Source organism: Panulirus ornatus, chromosome 22 (assembly GCF_036320965.1).
Source record: "Panulirus ornatus isolate Po-2019 chromosome 22, ASM3632096v1, whole genome shotgun sequence".
NCBI lineage: Eukaryota > Metazoa > Arthropoda > Malacostraca > Decapoda > Palinuridae > Panulirus > Panulirus ornatus.
This window is the reverse complement of record NC_092245.1, coordinates 10,559,092-10,580,919: the sequence shown is the minus strand read 5'-3', so window position 1 is coordinate 10,580,919 and position 21,828 is coordinate 10,559,092. Positions and strand designations below refer to the sequence as shown.

At 40.0% G+C, this 21,828-nt stretch overlaps 1 protein-coding gene across 4 annotated transcripts in view; it reads left to right on the top strand.

Annotated features, from left to right (window-relative positions):
* The window catches only part of LOC139756545 (ras-related protein Rab-24-like), a 369,051-nt gene that overhangs the window by 320,953 nt on the left and 26,270 nt on the right, over positions 1 to 21,828 (top strand). For 2 of the 4 annotated variants that reach the window (XM_071676111.1, XM_071676109.1), the window contains 2 exons: positions 10,021 to 10,147; positions 20,951 to 21,110. In XM_071676111.1, coding sequence (XP_071532212.1) covers positions 10,027 to 10,147; positions 20,951 to 21,110 — 281 coding nt within the window. In that variant the 5' untranslated portion in view covers positions 10,021 to 10,026. Of the gene's footprint in view, positions 1 to 6,051; positions 6,376 to 6,537; positions 6,669 to 10,020; positions 10,148 to 20,950; positions 21,111 to 21,828 lie in introns of those variants that run through there. The other 2 variants (XM_071676110.1, XM_071676112.1) reach the window with 2 other exon arrangements.

The window sequence follows — 21,828 nt, the reverse complement described above, 5'->3', positions numbered from 1 at the left end:
CCAGCCCCAGTAAAAGAGTTTTGTATACACTGGGGCAACTTTTCCTTGCATCATACTTTTTCCTTCATACATCTCAGCTTGTTTTTTTCCGGTTGTTTCTTCCACAGTTAGTAGTATGATAGCAGATACCGTCGTTGTTTGTTTTCTTGTTTTTGTCAATCTGTTAACCTCTAGCTAGTGAACACCTCTTCACTGAACGGAAACGGGAGAGCATCAGGTCTCCCGTTACTTGTCATTTTGTATGTACTTAATACTCCATTCCCCCTGGCCGGTGTAGCCAGATGTGTCGGACCAGAGAAGGCTCACCATTCGAGCGCCATCAATTTGACCGTGGCTGAGTGCCAGGTTCATGGCCTCTTGTGTCATGAATGTTCACACCTCTGGTGTGAGGAGAGATGAACTCGCACTGTCTTAAAAAGTTTTGAACGCTTTAAACATTTGAAGCACGAGTCCTGGATATATATATATATATATATATATATATATATATATATATATATATATATATATATATATATATATATATATATATATATATATATATATAAGGCCATTGTGCCGGGGTTTGTGGCTTACACATGGCCATAGTGAACTGACCTTTAAATTTACAGGTAGTTGCATCTGCATGAAAAGTCATTGTTTGTTTCTCAAAACGACGCAAAGCATTGTTAGCTGTGCTTGGCTCGCGCTACACCTTCAGGAAACTTCCATCCTGGAGAGTTTGGTCACCACCGTCCCGTATGTCACTGTATGTATGCTAAGAATTGAGAATTGTCACTGAGACAGTGAAGCACTGCCCTCATGTCTTGCACATCTTTGTACCATAAAGGTCAGTTTGACTTTCAGAAATATGGTTGTTGTTTCTTACACTGTAAGGCAATAGTAATGTCGACGTTTTCTGTTGACATGTTTTTCCACTTTATTTCAAAACGTTGTTCTGGAGTTTGATATTTAACTTAAAAAAATCGCTTGTTGATTGAATAGTGGCCACATGTATGTTGATGAGGTAGTGGTTATGATTCCTATAGTTGTGTGGCAATTATTAGGCATAATGGTGGTGACTAGTGGTAGAACCAACCCTTACAAAGCACCTTGGAACACACGTCAGAGAAAGTGCCAGTGGCTTTCAGTTAGGAAGATGTCAACAAGATATGATACGATCCGAGAACGGCAGTGAAGATGAAGAAAGAAAGAAAAGCCAGAAGAGATAGTGAAAGTACTGGAGATACTGAGGGAGAAGTGGTGAGACGATGAGAGAGCCGGGTTATAGCTAATGGAGAATACACGGGGAAGGAAGGGAAGTAATAGGCTTGATTCTTGCTAAAACACCACATTGGGTTGCCTTCAGCAACACTGCAATTATCTGAAACTAAACAGATACAAAGAAAAAAACCATATGCTCAGATGCTACTGAGTGTGGTATTTGAATGCTCAGGATGGGGGAAGTGATGGAAACTGAAAAAAAAAAAAAAAAGCCAACTGAGTGTATAAAAGTGCCGAAGAATTTGGGAATTGACATAACTGTGAAGGACTAGAAGGAATATGGCACGAGGACTTGTGACAGTCCAAGATGTAAGAGATGCGGGACGTCAGGAATGACTGCTTTAAGGTCGGAGTTATTGGATAAGAAGCCTTACCTGTTGGATGCGGATAAACTGAAAAATATGGTAAGTAGCATAATGAAGCCATATATTCAGGGCAGTGAGGTATAGCCTCAAGTAATGCAAGTCAGTCACGATATTTAGCTAGCAACAACTGAGTCAGGGAAGTTTAGGTACGCAAGAGAAGGAAGGAACGACTATTACGTTATGTGCCTTCCCGGCCAGGTTGACTATCCATCATGTTGAGGTGAGCGTGTCGCGTCACATGTGCAGGCACAGAGATGTGTGGCTCTCGTCCTCGACCCGCTGCCTCCTGCACGGTATCTTATGCACACTCTATTTACACTCATCCTTCGCAAGGAAATCATTAACAGTTGACCCAAGCTTTCCTCTTATATCAAGTTATCAGAGAGACATAAATTCTTGCTCAACCTGTCCAAACCCAAAATAACTGCAGATCACCTGACCTGTCGCAGCTTAACTACAGAAGAAAGGTTAATTAACATTTGTTGATACCGAAGACATCGCTTTTTCGTTAGACTTGTCTGGAGTTGGTTAACACATCGTCTTTAGTTAGGCACGAAGGGAGGGACTAAAACATAGGCCAGCTATGAGAGTTAGCGGGCGGCTGACCGAGGTAGGTGGCACCTCCTGAACTTTCCTCTCCTTGCTTTTCATATTTTTATTTACATAAGAGAGAGCGACGATGATGGCCGTAAAAGACGGTGGAGATATCGTAATGTAAATGACAGTAGAGTTTTCTTGGTGTGACGGCTGGCGTTGTTGACCGTGACGCCTTCACTGGCCGCCCGGGGTCGAATTCGAATCCAGGTTATTGCTGTCGGTCCACAGTCAATCCAGCTGTTTATCCTCCTTTAGGGGATGGTTAATAGAATGTTTACTTAACTAGTGCGAGAATATAGCGTTAATGAGATGGCCGTGATTAGGGCATTCAGTTGCCATTGTCGCCTTAGCTTACGTAGAAAAAAAGAATAGGGTTGCCACAAGGCTTGCCAATCGTGGCCGTCCCCTGCACCGTACACAGGTGATCTGCCTCATCACGTGAAGGAAGCACTTTCATAATGTTCAGCAGGTGCAGTTCAGGTGCAGGAAAGAGTGACTATAACTTGTGAAACACTCAGCTGGTGTAACTCAGGTGCTGCAGCAAGTGACTGTCACTTGTGAAATACTCATCAGATGTAACTCAGGTGCATCAGGGAGGGACATCAGGGAGGGACTTTAACGTGTGAAACACTCAACAAGTGTAACTCGGGTGCAAGAAGTAACTCCTATAACTATATACTTATGGAAACTTATATGGCATGAGGTGGCCATATCTCTGGAACACTAATCTACAGATAATATCCGAAGGTAATCTGACTGACTTGTTAAGCCAAGAGGCCCACCTCCAACCCCAGTAAATTACCCTTCAGACTGTGTCTGCCTCTCACATGAAACATTTAATGACAGCTGTGGTTTGATCGGGAGCAAATGATGGCACCTTTACCATGTGAACCACTCAGCTGTTAAATATAGTGAGTGCCTCGCCCAAAGCTTCTGACCCTATGCCAGTATGATACTACCAGTACCATACAATTATTCCTGGACCTGAACTGTTTTAGATGCTCCTTCCACGTGAGATCTACCCTTCACAATAGATACTTTCCCATCTCAATTTTCATCTCCCCCTTCCTGTCTTCCTTTTATTTCGTTCTGATATATTTTTTGTCATCCTTCCGATGGGTATGTCTGCACAAGGCAGGCCAGCCATGTCATCACCATGACATCCTAGTCCTCTCCACATATATAGTTTCACATCTCAGTTCTAAAGAACTGATCTGTGCGACTTTAGTATTCCATTAGTATTCCATATCAGTAGCTCGACGCACCTATGTATCAAAGATCCTATTAGTGTTACTGTGTCCCTCTAATGTACCCAACCTACCTACATGATGCCAGCACCGTCACATCCTATCACGAGTATCTTCAGTTTGTCAGCATCAGTTGTTGAACGGCATATACAGGGTGTCTCAAAAAAAAAAAATGTATACACACTGAATTTTTATCAGTACAATGTCAGTTAAATTACATCCAAGATTTATAATTCAAATTAAAGGGGACGTATGTGTAACTTTCAGCAAGATGGAGCACCCCCCCCCCCCCACTACAATTATGATGTAAAGGCTTATCTTGGTGAAAATCTGCCAAACAGATGGATTGGGCGAAGAGGTAGTATTGAATATCCCCTTGTTCTCTAGGCCTCACAGCAATGGATTTTTTTCTGATAGGGACACATAAAAGATAATGTTTATCCCACAAAACCAACAACAGTCGATAAGATAAAAGCAACCATTGAGAAAGAATGCGCCCAGAGCCTAAATGAACTGCTTAATGCTGTTTACAGCTACATGGAACTACATTGACATCAGCGTCTGGGCCAGAATGGCTGTCAGTTTCAATACATGCAATAGCTCAAAATAATAACACATCTCTCATGCTTACTTTGAATTATAAATCTTAGGTGTAGTTTAATTGACAATATAATACTAAAAATTCAGTGTGAATACATTTTAAGACACCCTGTAGTATGTTCAACCCTCCCATACAACTCCATCTGTATATACTTGAGAGACAGGGAACCTAACTAAATCATCCTAATCTCATTTGACACTCGCTGGTTCCTCCTGCCAAGTGTTGTACCACGTTCTCTGCTCTCTCTCTCTCTCTCTCTCTCTCTCTCTCTCTCTCTCTCTCTCTCTCTCTCTCTCTCTCTCTCTCTCTCTCTCTCTCTCTCATTATAACGCAGTGGTATATTATGCCACCTTCTCAACCACTGATCTCGCCTTAGCCATGCTGCTGTAACATATGAACATTGGTTAACCCGTGTACCCTGCAGGAATTGTTGTATAATCCTTCCTCATTAGCAGTAGCATAGACATGGTAAGTCTCTGTAACAAAAGGTGAAGGAATACATGACATACGTTCATGTTGCACTTTTTCATAAAAAAAATCTTGGTTTATTAGTACTGGAAAGTATTTTTCCTACATGTTTCCCGCCTTTCATGTTGCCGGCGGAAGTGGTGGGTGGTTAGAAAGCCTCTGTTTTGATGTCTTTTTCTCTTCTGCTTTTATAGGGACTATAATTTTCAGTGGTGTTGGGTCCACACAGCCTCGTTTGGACCTTGGAATTGTGTGGTCTGCATGTCTATGTAAGTTCATTTTGCTTATCTCACACTATACGATTTGCAAAATTATTGTTTGCCTGTATTCTGCCTTACTGTCGTCTTACTTCATAAACCAGGTGAGCTGATAGCGCCAGTATTAGCAGTACTTCTTAACAACTTAGTTTTTCTGTAAAGATACGTTGTTTCCTATTTCCTGTGTCAGTTCTATGTCAAAAAGCTTATGTAACCATGTTTTATTGTGAGAAACTGGGTTTTCTTGATGCGCCCAAAGGTATAGCAGGTAATTTCATGGTGATAGACAGATGTAACTGGTAAGCCTGGAATGTGATTATTATTCCAGTCTTTCTAGCTACTCAACGTTATAATAATCCTAAGCAGTTCTTTTAATCACTTTGTGCAGGAGTTATTCCTACAAACAAACATCCTACACAAACATTCCATAGATATTAATGTCTCCGTCGGTTCTGTCTGGCCCGTCTTCGTATTTGGTTGCCACTGCAAAGCATTCTTTTATATGCATTAACAGCAAGACTCCCATCAGAGCCTGTATGGTTTCTGTTAAGGACCACAAGCATCAAACCCCTGGATTTATCTCTTGTTTTCCTGATTAAGGATATCAGCTCTCAGTCTTGTATTTCAGTTAATTAGACGTATCATTAACCTTTGTATTGATTATGTCTTTACATAATTCTTAGATATTTGCTACTTTGCTAAATTGTAAAACTATATCGATATAAGACTTTGGCTCATTAGATAGCTTTCTGAATTTCTTACATCTTCGGAGTTAGCCTTCTTTTTTTAATCTTACAACTTCAGAATTATATCATAAGTGCAGTTCCTCGTATGTAATAAATGTTTGTCGCAAGAATGTGCATTTGAGTTATTGACTGATTTCAAACTCGTGAAGTAATTGCTAGTTGATACGTTTCGTTACGTGGTGTGTGTTTGTGTAAGGTAGCGTTATAAACCATAACTTGTTATTGAAGTAATGAAGGGCTTGATTGCCTTAGCTTTCCACCAGTGAAGACAAACATATCATTACCTAGCATGTTAAGAAAAATTTTTATATTGTAAGGGTGACGGATGAAGGTAATGGAATGAATGACATGGTTAATATATACAATACATAAATTTAAGTTGTATGGTAGAGAATGGGCCTCATGAGTGTAGAACTCCTTCCAGTAAGGTACAAATATGACATTACAAATTACGATAACTAGTTAGAAGATAAAAGGATGTAAATTTATATTTTGACGAAATACTTTTAAGTTTGTAGCCCGAAGACTGAATCAAAACAAGATCCGTACAACAACAACATCAGTAGGTGAGGGTGAGACATCAACACAAAATTTGATAAAACAAGACTTTGTAATTGACGGGAGTGCCACTCGTCAAACGAATTACAAAATAAGAATATTAGAATAACTGTGAAGGCAGCAGAAAAAGAAAAGAAAGGTGTAGTAACGACAGAAACTGATCGAGGTGAAATAACACGTGATGAAAGTAGCCTCCTGCCTTAAACTGCATATAATGAAAACACGAAGCACATATAACTAAAACTTTTGTAACTAACGTCAGTTCACGAAAAGGTTTGTGTGACAGTAAGCGGAGTATGTGGTAGGATATCAGATTCGTGTTTCTTATATTGCAGAGGTGAATTATAGCCATTGCAAGTATTTTTACCTTGTACAGTACTAGGACCCCGTTCCTCTATCGAGGAATAAAAGTATTGAAACTGAATTGTATTGCAGGTTTTGCACCATTGATAGTTCCTGTAAGATGTACATGAACATTAGAATAGATCAAGAAAAACCAGGCCAAGTTAAGCTGAGCTGATCAAGGCTAACTTGAGAGGAATTTACTTTTTAACGTTAATATCTTGGTAAGACTACCACTTCCGTTGTGTATCATCGATATTGTTTTGCAGTTATAGTGTAGAACAGACTGTTAGAGCGTGATTTGAAGCGTTATCTTCTATTACACAGTCAATAAGGTGATACTGGAATGAACCATAAAGCCGAGGGAAAATGAAAGTTGATTAGTAAAATAATATTTCAATTCATTTTTGCCACCTCATTAACTGGGGGAATATGTAAATTCTTTTGATACATCAGCTCTGCATGGCTATTACGTTCGCAAAATGCATTCTTTTGCTTTAGTTGTTTCATATAGTTGGTTATGATTAGTGAAATACCTGTGAAGGGTTGATGTATCAAGTGAAATTATATTAGGCAGTGGTAGTATATTGCAGAATAAAGTCAATCACCATTGAAAATTACTAGGAGCAAGGTGCTAAACTAAATAATTACCAGAATTTCTTATGGAATAGTTGCATTTCATGTATAATTGATAAAGATTGAATGAGCAACATTGGGAAAAAAATTCTTATCCATTGATATTAAGCAGTTATCTGATTATCTGAAAAGATTAGGTTGGTTAGGTTATATTAGCTGAGATTTGTCTAGGTTATAGCTTACAAAAGAAAATGTGGAAGATGGAGAGACAATTTTCAGATAATCCAGCAACTTGAAAGTGTGGAAGGCTATGGAAATCAAAGATAATGTGGGATTAATTGATGTGTTGGTGAAAACTTTGCCTAAATCTTTTGACCATGGTAAAGTCTCACTTGACTTGTTAGTTTAGCAAATAAAAGTTTTCTGGCTTTGGGATCTTCATTCTGTTTTTATGCAATTATCTTTCTGTATAAGAATGAGGATTTAAGGGTGTGGATAAGCTTTTTTCATGAACACTTTTTCATATGTGTCAGTGATAATTGAATTAAAAAGCTTTTGTTGGGTGAGTACTGCAAAAGAATCTGTAGGGTATACTTTTGGCTGAATACTCATTATTTAGGAGACAGAACCCTTTGGATGGTACCATGCATTGCAACGAATACAGCTCAGTTTAAGTGTTGTAAATATGGATGGTGATTTCATATTACTAGAAATTTGCTAGAAATTGAGCTTTTGTTCATGCTGTCGAGCTTTTTAAGGGCTTTTGAAAAAGAGGAAATTTCATGGATGAAAAGAGGGTGGTGGAAGTAAGTGAGATTGGAAAAGAAGCTTGTATGATGTTCCAGGAGAGATTGAGTTTAGAATGACAGAAGGTGAGAATCGATGAAGCTAGGGGAGTGGATGAGGAATGAGAGGTGTTTAGCGAAGTACTGCTTTGTGTGAGAGAAGTATGTGGTATGTAGAAAGTGGGAGGTGGATGAATGAAAAAGGGATGATGCAGGTAAGTTGCTGATGAAACGAGACATTAGATGTATAGGCATTACAGAGAAGGAGTGCAAGTAATATGGAGATGTACAAGAGAAAGTGGTAGGAGGTCAAGGGGAAAGTGCAGTAGCTGAAAAAGAGGGGAGATGAGAGTTGAGTGAATATAAACAGATTTCAGGGAGAATAAGAAAATGTTTAGGAAGGAGGTTAATAGTGTGGGAATAACAACAGGAGAAATGGAACATCAGTAAAAGGGGCAAATAGGAAAGCTGTAACAGGCACAGATGAGGTGAAGAGGAGTTGGAGTGAATATTTTAATGGATTGTTGACTGAGTTTGATGATGGGGTGGCAGATTTAGGATGTTTGGTTTAGCAACGTATATGAAGTGAGAGATTTATGAGTGATGTAATGAAAAGAGATGGTAAAGGCCTTGTGTAAGATGAAGTGTGTTAAGGTGGCTGGAGTTGATGGTATTGCATTTGTATTTCTTAAGGAGGTGATTGTGTTGTTGATTGGTTTGTTAGGATTTTCACAGTGTGTATAGACCATGGTGAGGTGCCTGACAATTTGTGGAATGCCTGTGTATAAAGGCAGCAGGGACAAAGGCAAATGTTCGAATTAGAGAGACATGGGTTTGTTGAGTGCACCTGTCAAGCTACATGAAAGAGTAGTGATAGAGAGGGTAATGGCATGCACAGGGCATCAGATTTAGGAAGAACAGTGTAGTTTCAGGAGTTTTAGAGTATGTGTGGATCAGGTGTTTGCTTTAAAGAATGTGTGAGAAGTACATAAAGAAACAAAGATTTGCGTGTAGCATTTATGGATTTAGGGAAACTATATGATAGAGATGATAAAGACACTCTGTGGAAAGTGCTTTAAATATATAGTGTGGGAAGAAAGCTGTTAGAATAATCAAAGAGTTTTTATCAAGAGGGTAAGGCATATGTGTGTGAGTAGGAAGAGAGAATGGGTCTGTGGCAGGGTGTGTAATGTCACCATGACTTTGATCTGTTTATGGATGGGGTGGTAAGTGAGGTGAATGCAACGGTCTTGGAGAAAAGAGCAAGTATGCAGTCTGCTAGGGGGTGTGGCCTGGGAAGTGAGGCAGTTATTGTTTGCTGATGATGTGGCACTGGTGACCAGTTCAAATGAGAAACTGCAAATCTTGGTGTGTGAGTTTGATAAGGTGTGAATAGAGAAGGATATTCTACGTGTGGCCATATGTGGGTGGCTATGAACAGCTTGCTAAGTATTTCCTCATCCATACACTTGAAATCTTTTCTGAAATTTGCTTGAAGACATTTTGTCTCCATAACTGTGCTGATGTGAGACTCTGGTGTCATGCTAGGGATGATTTTGACTCTCAAGTCCTCACCCACAGAATCCTTGAAAAATTTTTCATCCTGATGATAATCATATTGAGGCCATTTTTCGCTCTGCCCCATCTTTATAATTGTAAATTTGCATGGGTTGAATTTCACCAACCATGTGTCAGACCAATTGTGGAGTATGTTTAGGTTTCCTTGTTAGCTGGTGCAATCCTCCTCACTTTTCTCTTCCTTCGTGACTTTTGCATTGTATGCAAACATATTCAAGTAGGAGTCCATACCTTCAGCCGAGTCATTCACATAGATCAAGAAAAGTAATAGTATCACTGGTGACCACCACCTATTTAGACAAGGCTCCTCTGACATGTGTCTTTTTTTACCCTGCCACTTGGATAATTTTATATCTACTGGAGGAGTCTTTCCCTTTTTTCTGCCCAGTATTTAGACTTCTTAATCAGCCTCCCATGAAGCATTGTCAAAGGCATTCTCGCAGTCCAGATATAAACAATTTACCCACTTTCCCTCATGTCTAAGACAGAGCTCATTCTCTCAGTGAAATCTTAGATGTGTGTGTGTGTGTGTGTAATTACATATTTCTATTGTAAAGGGAGGTACTTTTACTCTCATGGGACATAATCTCCTGAACATTTTCTGTGTATGTATTTATATTTTCTTTTCCTATTTCAGTGTGGTATGATGTCTGGAAAGGTTGACATGAAGGTGGTTATGCTAGGACAGGCATCATGTGGCAAAACTAGCCTAGTTGAACGCTTTATCTATGACCGCTTCAACAGTAGTTACCAGACGACTATAGGTAAATGCTATAACAGATCAGTTAAGTACAGTACATGCACTCTTAATCCTAGAGAAGTTATACATATATATATATATATATATATATATATATATATATATATATATATATATATATATATATATTTTTTCTTTCTTTTCTTTTAAACTATTTGCCATTTCCCGCGTTGGCGAGGTAGCATTAAGAACAGAGGACTGGGCCTTTTTTGGAATATCCTCACCTGGCCCCCTCTGTTCCTTCTTTTTTGGGAAAAAAAAAAAAAAAAAACGAGAGGGGAGGATTTCCAGCCCCCCGCTCCCTCCCCTTTTAGTCGCCTTCTACGACACGCAGGGAATACGTGGGAAGTATTCTTAATCCCCTATCCCAGGGATAATATATATATATATATATATATATATATATATATATATATATATATATATATATATATATATATATTTATATATATATATATATTTATATGTTTGTGGATGGGGTTGTTAGGGAGGTAAATGCAAGAGTTTTGGAAAGAGGGGCAAGTATGAAGTCTGTTGGGGATGAGAGAGCTTGGGAAGTGAGTCAGTTGTTGTTCGCTGATGATACAGCGCTGGTGGCTGATTCATGTAAGAAACTGCAGAAGCTGGTGACTGAGTTTGGTAAAGTGTGTGAAAGAAAGTTAAGAGTAAATGTGAATAAGAGCAAGGTTATTAGGTACAGTAGGGTTGAGGGTCAAGTCAATTGGGAGGTAAGTTTGAATGGAGAAAAGCTGGAGGAAGTGAAGTGTTTTAGATATCTGGGAGTGGATTTGGCAGCGGATTGAACCATGGAAGCGGAAGTGAATTATAGGGTGGGGGAGGGGGCGAAAGTTCTGGGAGCGTTGAAAAATGTGTTGAAGTCGAGAACGTTATCTTGGAAAGCAAAATGGGTATGTTTGAAGGAATAATGTTTCCAACAATGTTATATGGTTGCGAGGTGTGGGCTGTAGATAGAGTTGTGCAGAGGAGGGTGGATGTGCTGGAAATGAGATGTTTGAGAACAATATGTGGTGTGAGGTGGTTTGATCGAGTAAGTAATGAAAGGGTAAGAGAGATGTGTGGTAATGAAAAGAGTGTGGTTGAGAGAGCAGAAGAGGGTGTTTTGAAATGGTTTGGTCGTGTGGACAGAATGAGTGAGGAAAGATTGAGCAAGAGGATATATCTGTCAGAGTTGGAGGGAACGAGGAGAAGTGGGAGACTAAATTGGAGGGGGAAAGATGGAGTGAAAAAGATTCTGAGTGATCGGGGCCTGAACATGCAGGAGGGTGAAAGGCATGCAAGGAATAGAGTGAATTAGAACGATATGGTATACCAGGGTCGACGTGCTGTCAGTGGATTGAACCAGGGCATGTGAAGCGTCTGGGGTAAACCATGGAAAGTTCTGTGGGGCCTGGATGTGGAAAGGGAGCTGTGGTTTCGGTGCATTATACATGGCAGCTAGAGACTGAGTGTGAATGAATGTGGACTTTGTTGTGTTTTCCTAGCACTACCTTGCGCACATGTGGGAGGGAGGGGATTTTCATTTCATGTGTGGCGGGGTGGTGACGGGAATGAATAAGGGCAGACAGTATGAATTATGTACTCTGTGTGTGTGTATATATATATATATACGTTGAGATGTATAGGTATGTATATGTGCGCGTGTGGACGTGTATGTATATACATATGTATCGGTTGGTTAGGCCATTCTTTCGTCTGTTTCCTTGCGCTACCTCGCTAACGCAGGGGACAGCGACAAAGTATAATAAAAAAATATATATATAAATATGGAATAGTGGTTCTAGCAATGTTATATGGTTGCAAGGCGTGGGCTATAGATAGGATTGTATGAAGGAGGATGGATGTGTTGGAAATGAAATGTTTGAGGAGAACATGTGGTGTAAGGTGGTTTGATTGAGTTAGTAATGAAAGGGTAAGAGAGATGTGTGGTAATAAAAGAGTGTAGTTGAGAGAGCAGAAGAGGGTGTTTTTAAATGGTTTGGTTACTTGGAGAGAATGAGTGAGGAAAGATTGACAAAGAGTATATGTGTGTCAGAGATGGAGGGGACGAGGAAAAGTGGGAGACCAAGTTGGAGGTGGAAGGATGGAGTGAAAAAGATTTTGAGCGATTGGGGCCTGAACATGCAGGAGGGTGAAAGGCATGCAAGGAATAGAGTGAATTGGAACAATGTGGTATACCGGGGTCGACATGCTGTCAATGGATTGAACCAGGGCATGTGAAGCGTCTGGGGTAAACCATGGAAAGTTCTGTGGGGCCTGGATATGGAAAGGGAGCTGTGGTTTCAGTGCGTTATACATGACAGCTAGAGACTAAATGTGAATGAATGTGGCCTTTGTTGTGTTTTCCTAGTGCTACCTTGTGCACGTATGGGGGAAGGGGGTTGTCATTTCATGTGTGGCAGGGTGGCGATGGGAATGAATAAAGGAAGCAAGTATGAATTATGTACATGTGTATATATGTATATATCTGTATATGTATATATGTGTATACGTTGAAATGTATAGGCATGTATATGTGCGTGTGTGGACCTGTATGTATATAAATGTGTATGTGGGAGGGTTGGGCCATTCTTTCGCCTGTTTCCTTGTGTTACCCCACTAACGCGGGAGACAGCGACAAAGTATAATGAATAAATGTTTTATGTATATGTATGTGCATGCATGTGTATATGTGTGTATTTTGCAAGAGGTCACAGTGGTGTGCATGATCTAGTATATGCTGATAACCACATGGAAAATGAAACAAAATAAGTTCCCAAATGCACTTTCATGTAATGATCACATTGTCAGGGGAGATAAAAGAAATAGAACAGCTGTAGATATAAAAGGAAGAGACATAGCTAAGATGCCATTGGTAAACAAGCATTACTGGGTGTTGTTGTTCAGGTTGATGGTGTTCAGGTCTGGCATCATGTCTGTTGTGTGTACATGAATGGATGCGTCTTTTTCTGTTTCCTGGTGCTACCTTGCTAAAGCAGGAAACAGCAATCAAGTATTTATTTATTCATTTATTTATCTATCATAATTAAAAGCCATTTCCCACTTTAGCGAGGTAGTACCAGGAAACAGACAAAGACCAATTTACCCAATTTACATATGTACACATATATGCACATGTTCATATACATATATATGCATATATACATTTTCATACTTGCTCACCTTTATCCATTTCCGACACCACCCCATTCCACAGGAAACAGCATCGCCACCCCCTGCATCAGAAAAGTAGCGACAGGAAACATATGAATTAAGGCCACATACACTCGTATCCATTTTGTAGCTGTCCTGTGTAATGCACCAAAACCACAGCTCCCTTTCCACATCTAGGCCCCACATACCTTTCCAGTGTTTACCCCGGACATTTCGCATGCCCTAGTTCAGTCTGTTAACGGCATGTGAATCCCAGTATACTACATCGTTCCAATACACTCATCCATGCACACCTTTCACTTATGCATGTTCAGGCCCTGATTACTCAAATTCTTTTTCACTCCATCCTTCCATATCGAATTTTGTATCCTGCTTCATGTTCCCTCCAACTCAGCTACACATGTACTCTTTGTCAACCTTTCCTCACTTATTCTCTCCATATGTCCAAACCATTTCAACACACCCTTTTCTGCTCTCTCAACCACACTTTTTAATACTACACATCTCTCTTACCCTTTCAATACTTGATCAGACTACCTCACACCACATGTTGACCTCAATCATATCATTTACAACACATTCACCCTCTGCACAGCCATATCTGTAGCCCATGCCTTGCAACCATATGAAATTGTTGGAACTACTATTTGCACTCTGAAATAACATTCTCTTTTTCCGCACATTTCTCATCACTCCCAGAGCCTTCACCCCCTCCCCCACCTGATGACTCACTTCTTCCATGGTTCCTTTTGCTGCTAAGTCCACTCTCAGATATCCAAAACACTTCAATTCCTCCAATTTTTCACCATTCAAACTTACATCCCAACTAACTTGTCCCTCAACCCTGCTGAACCTATTAACCTTGCTGTTATTCGAATTTACTCTCAACTTTCTCCATTCATACACACTTCCAAATTCAGTCACCAAATTCAGTTTTTCACTAAATCAGCCACCAGTGCTGTATCATTGGCAAACAACAATTGGCTCACTTCCCAGGCTCTCTCATCCCCAACAGACTGCATACTCACCCCTTTCTCCAAAACTTGCATTTACCTCCCTAACCACTCCATCCATAAACAAATTAAACAACCACGATGACATCAAACACCCCTGCTGCAGACTGACCTTTACTGGGAACCAACCACTCTTCTCTCTTCCTACTCAAACACTTGCCTTACACACTTATACATTTTCTTGTCAGTACTGTCCAAATGCCTCTCGTTTTTCTTTCACTGGCAACTTCACTTCATCCCACCACTCACTACCCTTTCTAATCTGTCCACATCCCACCTTTCTCTGCCACATGCATCTCTTACACATGCCATCATTGCTTCCCTAAATACATCCCATTCCTCACCTACTCCCCTCACTTCATATGCTTTCACCTTTTGCCATTCTACAGTCCCCTGGTATTTCTTCACACAAGCCTCATTTCCAAGCCTACTTATTCATCGCCACTCTTTTCTCTCCAACATTGTCTTCTCTTTTTTGAAAATCTCTACAAATCTTCACTTTTGCTTTCACAAGCACATCCCACCAGTTACCCCTCTCTGCACATTTACATCAGAAAGTCTTTCTTTTACATACCTATCAATTAATATGTAATATATTAATGTATACTAGTGTATATCTTTCTTTTTAAACTAGATATTCCAAATCACCAGTCTTTTTTCATAACACAAATCCACAAGCTCTACACAATTTTCATTCACAACACTGAATACCCCATGCTTACAAATTATACCCTAAGCTGCCACAGCTCCTGCTTCAGGAGTAGCTTTTGTCCCCTCACCAACCTCTGACTTTATTCCCTAGACGTTTCTAAACCATTCTTCCCCTTTCTCCTTGAGCTTCGTTTCATTCAGGTTTCTTTCTTCAAACATACTACCTATTGACTCCTTCTTATGTTCCCCTTGTAGAAATTGAAATACAAGAAGGGATGGGTTTCTACCCCCACTCCCACCCCCTTTAGTCACCTTCTACAACACATGGGGAATATAGAGGTAAAATTCTTCCCTACCACAGGGATATATATGGTATACATATCCTTTGGAGTAGGGAAGAAAGAATTTTACCTCCATATTCCCTGTATGTCATAGAAGGCAACTAAAAGGGGTGCGAGCAGGGAAATGAAAACCCTCCCCTTCCTGTATTTGAATTTCCAAAAGATAGAACAAAAGAAAGGGCCTTTCACAGAGAGCTCATCCTCCTTGAAGGGTCAGGCTGGGGTTTCTAAATGTGTGTGGAAATAACCAAGGAAGGGGAAAGAAACCTAGATGTTCTGGCTCCAAGTGAAACAAAGCTGAAGGTTAAAAGGGAAGAATGGTTTGGAAATGTCTTGGGAAGTTATGAGTTGGTGAAAGAACAAAGAGTTAAGGAAGGAGTAGCACTACTGAAGCAGGTCTTGTGGGAGTATGTGAAAGACTGTGAAGAAGTGAATTGTAGACTGATGTGAGTATATAGGAAAGTGGATGTCAAGAAATGGGTGAATATTTGTGCTATGAGAAAAAAGATCGTTTAAGGGAAGTGCTTTAGAAGCAGCTGAGTGAATGTGTCAGCAGTTTTGATGCAAGAGAACAGGTGTTAGTTATAGGTGATTTGAATAAGAAGGTAAGTAATGTGGTAGTTGATGGTGTAATTAGGGGGCATGGGGTATTCATTATTATGAATGGAAATGTTGAACAACTTGTGGAGTTTTCTGCTGAAGAATGACTGGTGATTAGGAGTACCTGGCTTGAAAAGAGGGATATGCCAAGTGTATATGAGTTGGAAAGATGGTCAACAGGTATTACTGGATTACATACTCATTGATAAGTATGTAAAAGAGAGCATTTTGGATGTAAATGTGCTGAGAGGGTCATCTGGTGGTATGTCAGATCACTGTCTTGTCGAGGTGAGGTTGAAGATTTTTAGAGGTTTTAGGAAAAGAGGAAACAGCATCATTGAGAAGAAAATGGTGAAAGTAAGTGACCCAGGAAAAGAGAGTTGTGTGAAGAAATATCAAGTGATATTAAGTGTAGAATGGCAAAAGGAGAATATATGAAGCAAGGGGAGTGGTTAAGGAATGGAAGGTATTTGAGGAAGTAATGCTGGCATGTGCAAGAGATGCATGTGGCATGTAAAAGGTGGGATGTGGGCAGATTAGAAAGGGCAGTGAGTGGTGGGATGAAGAAGTAAAGTTGCCTTTGAAAGAGGAAAGGAAGGCATTTGGGTAGTACTCACAGGGAAGGAGTGCAAATGATTTGGGATGTGTAAGAGAAAGTGGCTGGAGGTCAAGAGAAAGGTGCAGAACAAATGATAGTTGAGGTGAGCAAGTATCAGTAAACTTTAGGGAGAACTAGAAGATATTTTGGAGTACATTAATAATGAGAGAGAGAGAGAGAGAGAGAGAGAGAGAGAGAGAGAGAGAGAGAGAGAGAGAGAGAGAGAGAGAGAGAGAACAAATAGAAACATCATTTAAGGGGGCAAAAGGGGAAATGGTAATAGGTAGTGATAAAGTAAGATTGAGATAAGTGAAAATTTTGATAGAATGTTGAATATATTTGATAATAGGGTGGCAGATGTATAGAGTTTGCGCCAAGGTAGTATGTGAAGTGAGAAAGTCATGGAGAGTGGTTTGGTGAAGAGACAAAAGTAGGTGAAAGCTTTCAGTAAGATGAAATGTGGCAAGGTGGTTGGAATGGATGGTATTGTAGCTGCATTTATTAAGAAAAGGGGATTGTTGTCATTATTGTTTGGAAAGGATTTTCATTGTGTCTATGGATCATGGTGAGATGGTTGAGGATTGGCCGAATGCATGTATTGTGCCATTGTAAAATGGCAAGGGGGATAAAGGTGAATATTCAAACTGCAGAGATATAAGTTTGTTGAGTTTACCTGGTAAGTTATATGAGAGGGTATTGATCAAGAGGTTGAAGGCAGGAGGTTATTGATTGAGAGGGTGAAGGCATGTGTAGGGCATCAGACTTGGGAGGAGCAGTATAGTTTCAGTTGTGGTAGAGAATGTGTAGATCAGATGTTTGCTTTAAAGAGTGTGTTTGAAAATACTTGGAGAAACAGATGTATTTGTGTGTGGCATTTATGGATCAGGAGACAGCATATGACAGGGTTACAAGAATATATGGTATGGGAGGAGAGTTTCTAAAAGCAGTGAGAAGTTTTTACCAAGGTTGTAAGGCATGTGGTGGTACACACATACATTCTCATAAAACATGAAAAATGTAGAAATGTGAACAGAATAGTATTCATAATAAAAACAGGAGGGTGAAAGGCTTGCAAGGAATAGAGTGAATTGGAACGATGTGGTATACCAGGGTCAACGTGCTGTCAATGGATTGAACCTGGGAGTGTGAAGCATCTGGGATAAACCATGGAGTTTTGTGGGGCCTGGATGTGGAAAGGGAGCTGTGGTTTCAGTGCATTACACATGACAGCTAGAGACTGAGTGTGAATGAATGTGGCCTTTGTTGTCTTTTCCTGGCGCTACCTCTTGTACGCACGCGGGGGTGGGGTGCTGTTTCATGTGTGGCGGGGTAGTGACGGGAATGGCTGGGGGCAGCAAGTACGAGTGTGTTCATGTGTTTATATGTATATGTCTTTGTATGTATATGTATGGCCAGAGAGCGTTATTAGATGGCCAGAGAGCGTTATTGGATTACGTGTTAATTGACAGGCGTGCGAAAGAGAGACTTTTGGATGTTAATGTGCTGAGAGGTGCAACTGGAGGGATGTCTGATCATTATCTTGTGGAGGCTAAGGTGAAGATTTGTATGGGTTTTCAGAAAAGAAGAGTGAATGTTGGGGTGAAGAGGGTGGCGAGAGTAAGCGAGCTTGAGAAAGAGACCTGTGTGAGGAAGTACCAGGAGAGACTGAGTACAGAATGGAAAAAGGTGAGAACAATGGAAGCAAGGGGAGTGGGGGAGGAATGGGATGTATTTAGGGAATCAGTGATGGATTGCGCAAAAGATGCTTGTGGCATGAGAAGAGTGGGAGGTGGGTTGATTAGAAAGGGTAGTGAGTGGTGGGATGAAGAAGTAAGAGTATTAGTGAAAGAGAAGAGAGAGGCATTTGGACGATTTTTGCAGGGAAAAAATGAAATTGAGTGGGAGACGTATAAAAGAAAGAGACAGGAGGTCAAGAGAAAGGTGCAAGAGGTGAAAAAAAGGGCAAATGAGAGTTGGGGTGAGAGAGTATCATTAAATTTTAGGGAGAATAAAAAGATGTTCTGGAAGGAGGTGAATGAAGTGCGTAAGACAAGGGAGCAAATGGGAACTTCAGTGAAGGGCGCAAATGGGGAGGTGATAACAAGTAGTGGTGATGTGAGAAGGAGATGGAGTGAGTATTTTGAAGGTTTGTTGAATGTGTTTGATGATAGAGTGGCAGATATAGGGTGTTTTGGTCGAGGTGGTGTGCAAAGTGAGAGGGTTAGGGAAAATGATTTGGTTAGGGAAAATGATTTATTGAGGATGTAAGGCATGTGTACGTGTAGGAAGAGAGGAAAGTGATTGGTTCTCAGTGAATGTAGGTGTGCGGCAGGGGTGTGTGATGTCTCCATGGTTGTTTAATTTGTTTATGGATGGGGTTGTTAGGGAGGTAAATGCAAGAGTTTTGGAAAGAGGGGCAAGTATGAAGTCTGTTGGGGATGAGAGAGCTTGGGAAGTGAGTCAGTTGTTGTTCGCTGATGATACAGCGCTGGTGGCTGATTCATGTGAGAAACTGCAGAAGCTGGTGACTGAGTTTGGTAAAGTGTGTGGAAGAAGAAAGTTAAGAGTAAATGTGAATAAGAGCAAGGTTATTAGGTACAGTAGGGTTGAGGGTCAAGTCAATCGGGAGGTGAGTTTGAATGGAGAAAAAATGGAGGAAGTGAAGTGTTTTAGATATCTGGGAGTGGATCTGGCAGCGGATGGAACCATGGAAGCGGAAGTGGATCATAGGGTGGGGGAGGGGGCGAAAATTTTGGGGGCCTTGAAAAATGTGTGGAAGTCGAGAACATTATCTCGGAAAGCAAAAATGGGTATGTTTGAAGGAATAGTGGTTCCAACAATGTTGTATGGTTGCGAGGCTTGGGCTATGGATAGAGTTGTGCGCAGGAGGATGGATGTGCTGGAAATGAGATGTTTGAGGACAATGTGTGGTGTGAGGTGGTTTGATCGAGTGAGTAACCTAAGGGTAAGAGAGATGTGTGGAAATAAAAAGAGCGTGGTTGAGAGAGCAGAAGAGGGTGTTTTGAAGTGGTTTGGGCACATGGAGAGAATGAGTGAGGAAAGATTGACCAAGAGGATATATGTGTCGGAGGTGGAGGGAACGAGGAGAAGAGGGAGACCAAATTGGAGGTGGAAAGATGGAGTGAAAAAGATTTTGTGTGATCGGGGCCTGAACATGCAGGAGGGTGAAAGGAGGGCAAGGAATAGAGTGAATTGGAGCGATGTGGTATACCTGGGGTTGACGTGCTGTCAGTGGATTGAATCAAGGCATGTGAAGCGTCTGGGGTAAACCATGGAAAGCTGTGTAGGTATGTATATTTGCGTGTGTGGACGTATGTATATACATGTGTATGGGGGGGGGGGGTTGGGCCATTTCTTTCGTCTGTTTCCTTGCGCTACCTCGCAAACGCGGGAGACAGCGACAAAGTATAAAAAAAAAAAAAAAATGTATATGTATGAATTCATTGAAATGTATAGGTATGTATATGTGCATGTGTGGGCATTTATGTATATACATGTGTATGTGGGTGGGTTAGGCCATTCATTTGTCTGTTTCCTTGCACTGCCTCGCAAATGTGGGATACAGGAAATAAGTATGATGATATAAAATGAAAAATAAAAACAGCATACTAATCATCTGTTGAAGTTTGGATATGATGCATCCTGTACTTTGCCTTTTAGTTATTAGATTGGGCATATCATTGTCCGAGTTAGATTCATTTTGCTGTATAAGTCTGTCATGAAATTCTGCTTTGAACATATTTTCATTTTTAGGGTGTGTCTAATTTTAAATTGATAATTAACTAATCATTGTTTTCATTAAAATTTAGGGCAAAATAAGGCAGATAAGATTTACTAATAGTTAAAAATGAATCCAAGTTTTGGATATGTATCTCCATGTGCAAAACAAACATTTGCTCCTAATCATTAAGTTCACCAAATCATGGTTGAATTTTACAAGTTTCCTGCTATAAGAAATCTTTAGCTCATTTGTAAAGATTAGGTTAAAATGCACATTCATAGATGTCTCTTTATAAAGAATATGCTCAGCTTAGGTTTGAAGATCAAGAAAAATTTACATTCATAAAAGCTTATATATTTAGTTTCCAGTCATTAGTTCTGCTCCGTCTTTAATTTTCTTCTGTATTAGCAGAACTTTTATCAACTTCCTTAGTTTTGGCTAAAGAGTGAAGCTGAATATTCATTATAAACCCGATGCTCTTTTCTTATAACAAATCTTGGTATATCATATTACTTTAAAAATTGACATAGTTTGTTTCAGCTGCTCATGTTTTGAAAATACTGTATTTTTTCTTGATATGATGCTTTACTTGCATATAGAGTCATCATGCTTCATTATACTATATTTGTTTTTGTACATTGGGGTTTCATGTACATGTTAATTAATTATTTTCTAACTTCATCTGATACAGGAGCAGCATTCGGAGCTCGTTCGATGGATGTCCAAGGAAAGAAAATCTGTGTTGGCCTGTGGGACACAGCTGGTAGTGAACGATATGAAGCAATGAGTCGAATATATTATAGAGACTCTAAGGCTGCAATCATTTGTTATGATATAACATGTGCAGAAAGGTACAGTAACAGCATATATAATTAGCCCATGTACTCCCTGCATGTTGTAGAAGGTGACTAAAAGGAGTGGGGTTGGTGGGCAGGAAATCCTCCCCTTCTGTTTTACTTTTCCAAAAGAGGGAACAGAAATGGGCCAAGTGAGGATTTTTCCCTTTGAGGCTCAGTTATTTGTTCTTAACGCTACCTCACTAACATGAGAAATGGAGAATATGTATGAAAAAAATATATTTCAAAAGAAGTTATATGTGAGCAAAGATATTATAATTAGGTTCTATAGATAATACAGTAGAATCTTATTTCTCAAAATTCCCAATACATAAGAATTATGCAAGATGACATTTTATATATGCTCTCCCAGTATATAGTTAATTGTGTCAGTAGATGATTAAATATATACCTAAATCCTTCATTTGTTACAGTGTCCATCTTTCCTGTTTTTTTCCCCAAATTCATTGGACATATCAATTCAGTATGCAAACAGACTTTCTTGATACATGTTATTACATGTAGATATAAGTTTATGGGGTCAATATGCTGTCAATGGACTGAACTAGGGCATGTGAAACATCTTGGGTAAACCATGGAAAGGTCTGTGGGGCCTGGACATGGAAGGAAGCTGTGGTTTTGGTGCATTACACATGACAGCTAAAGACTAATTAGTTTGTGAGAGAATGTGGCCTTTTTCAGTCTATTTTTCCTGGTGCTACCTTACTGATGC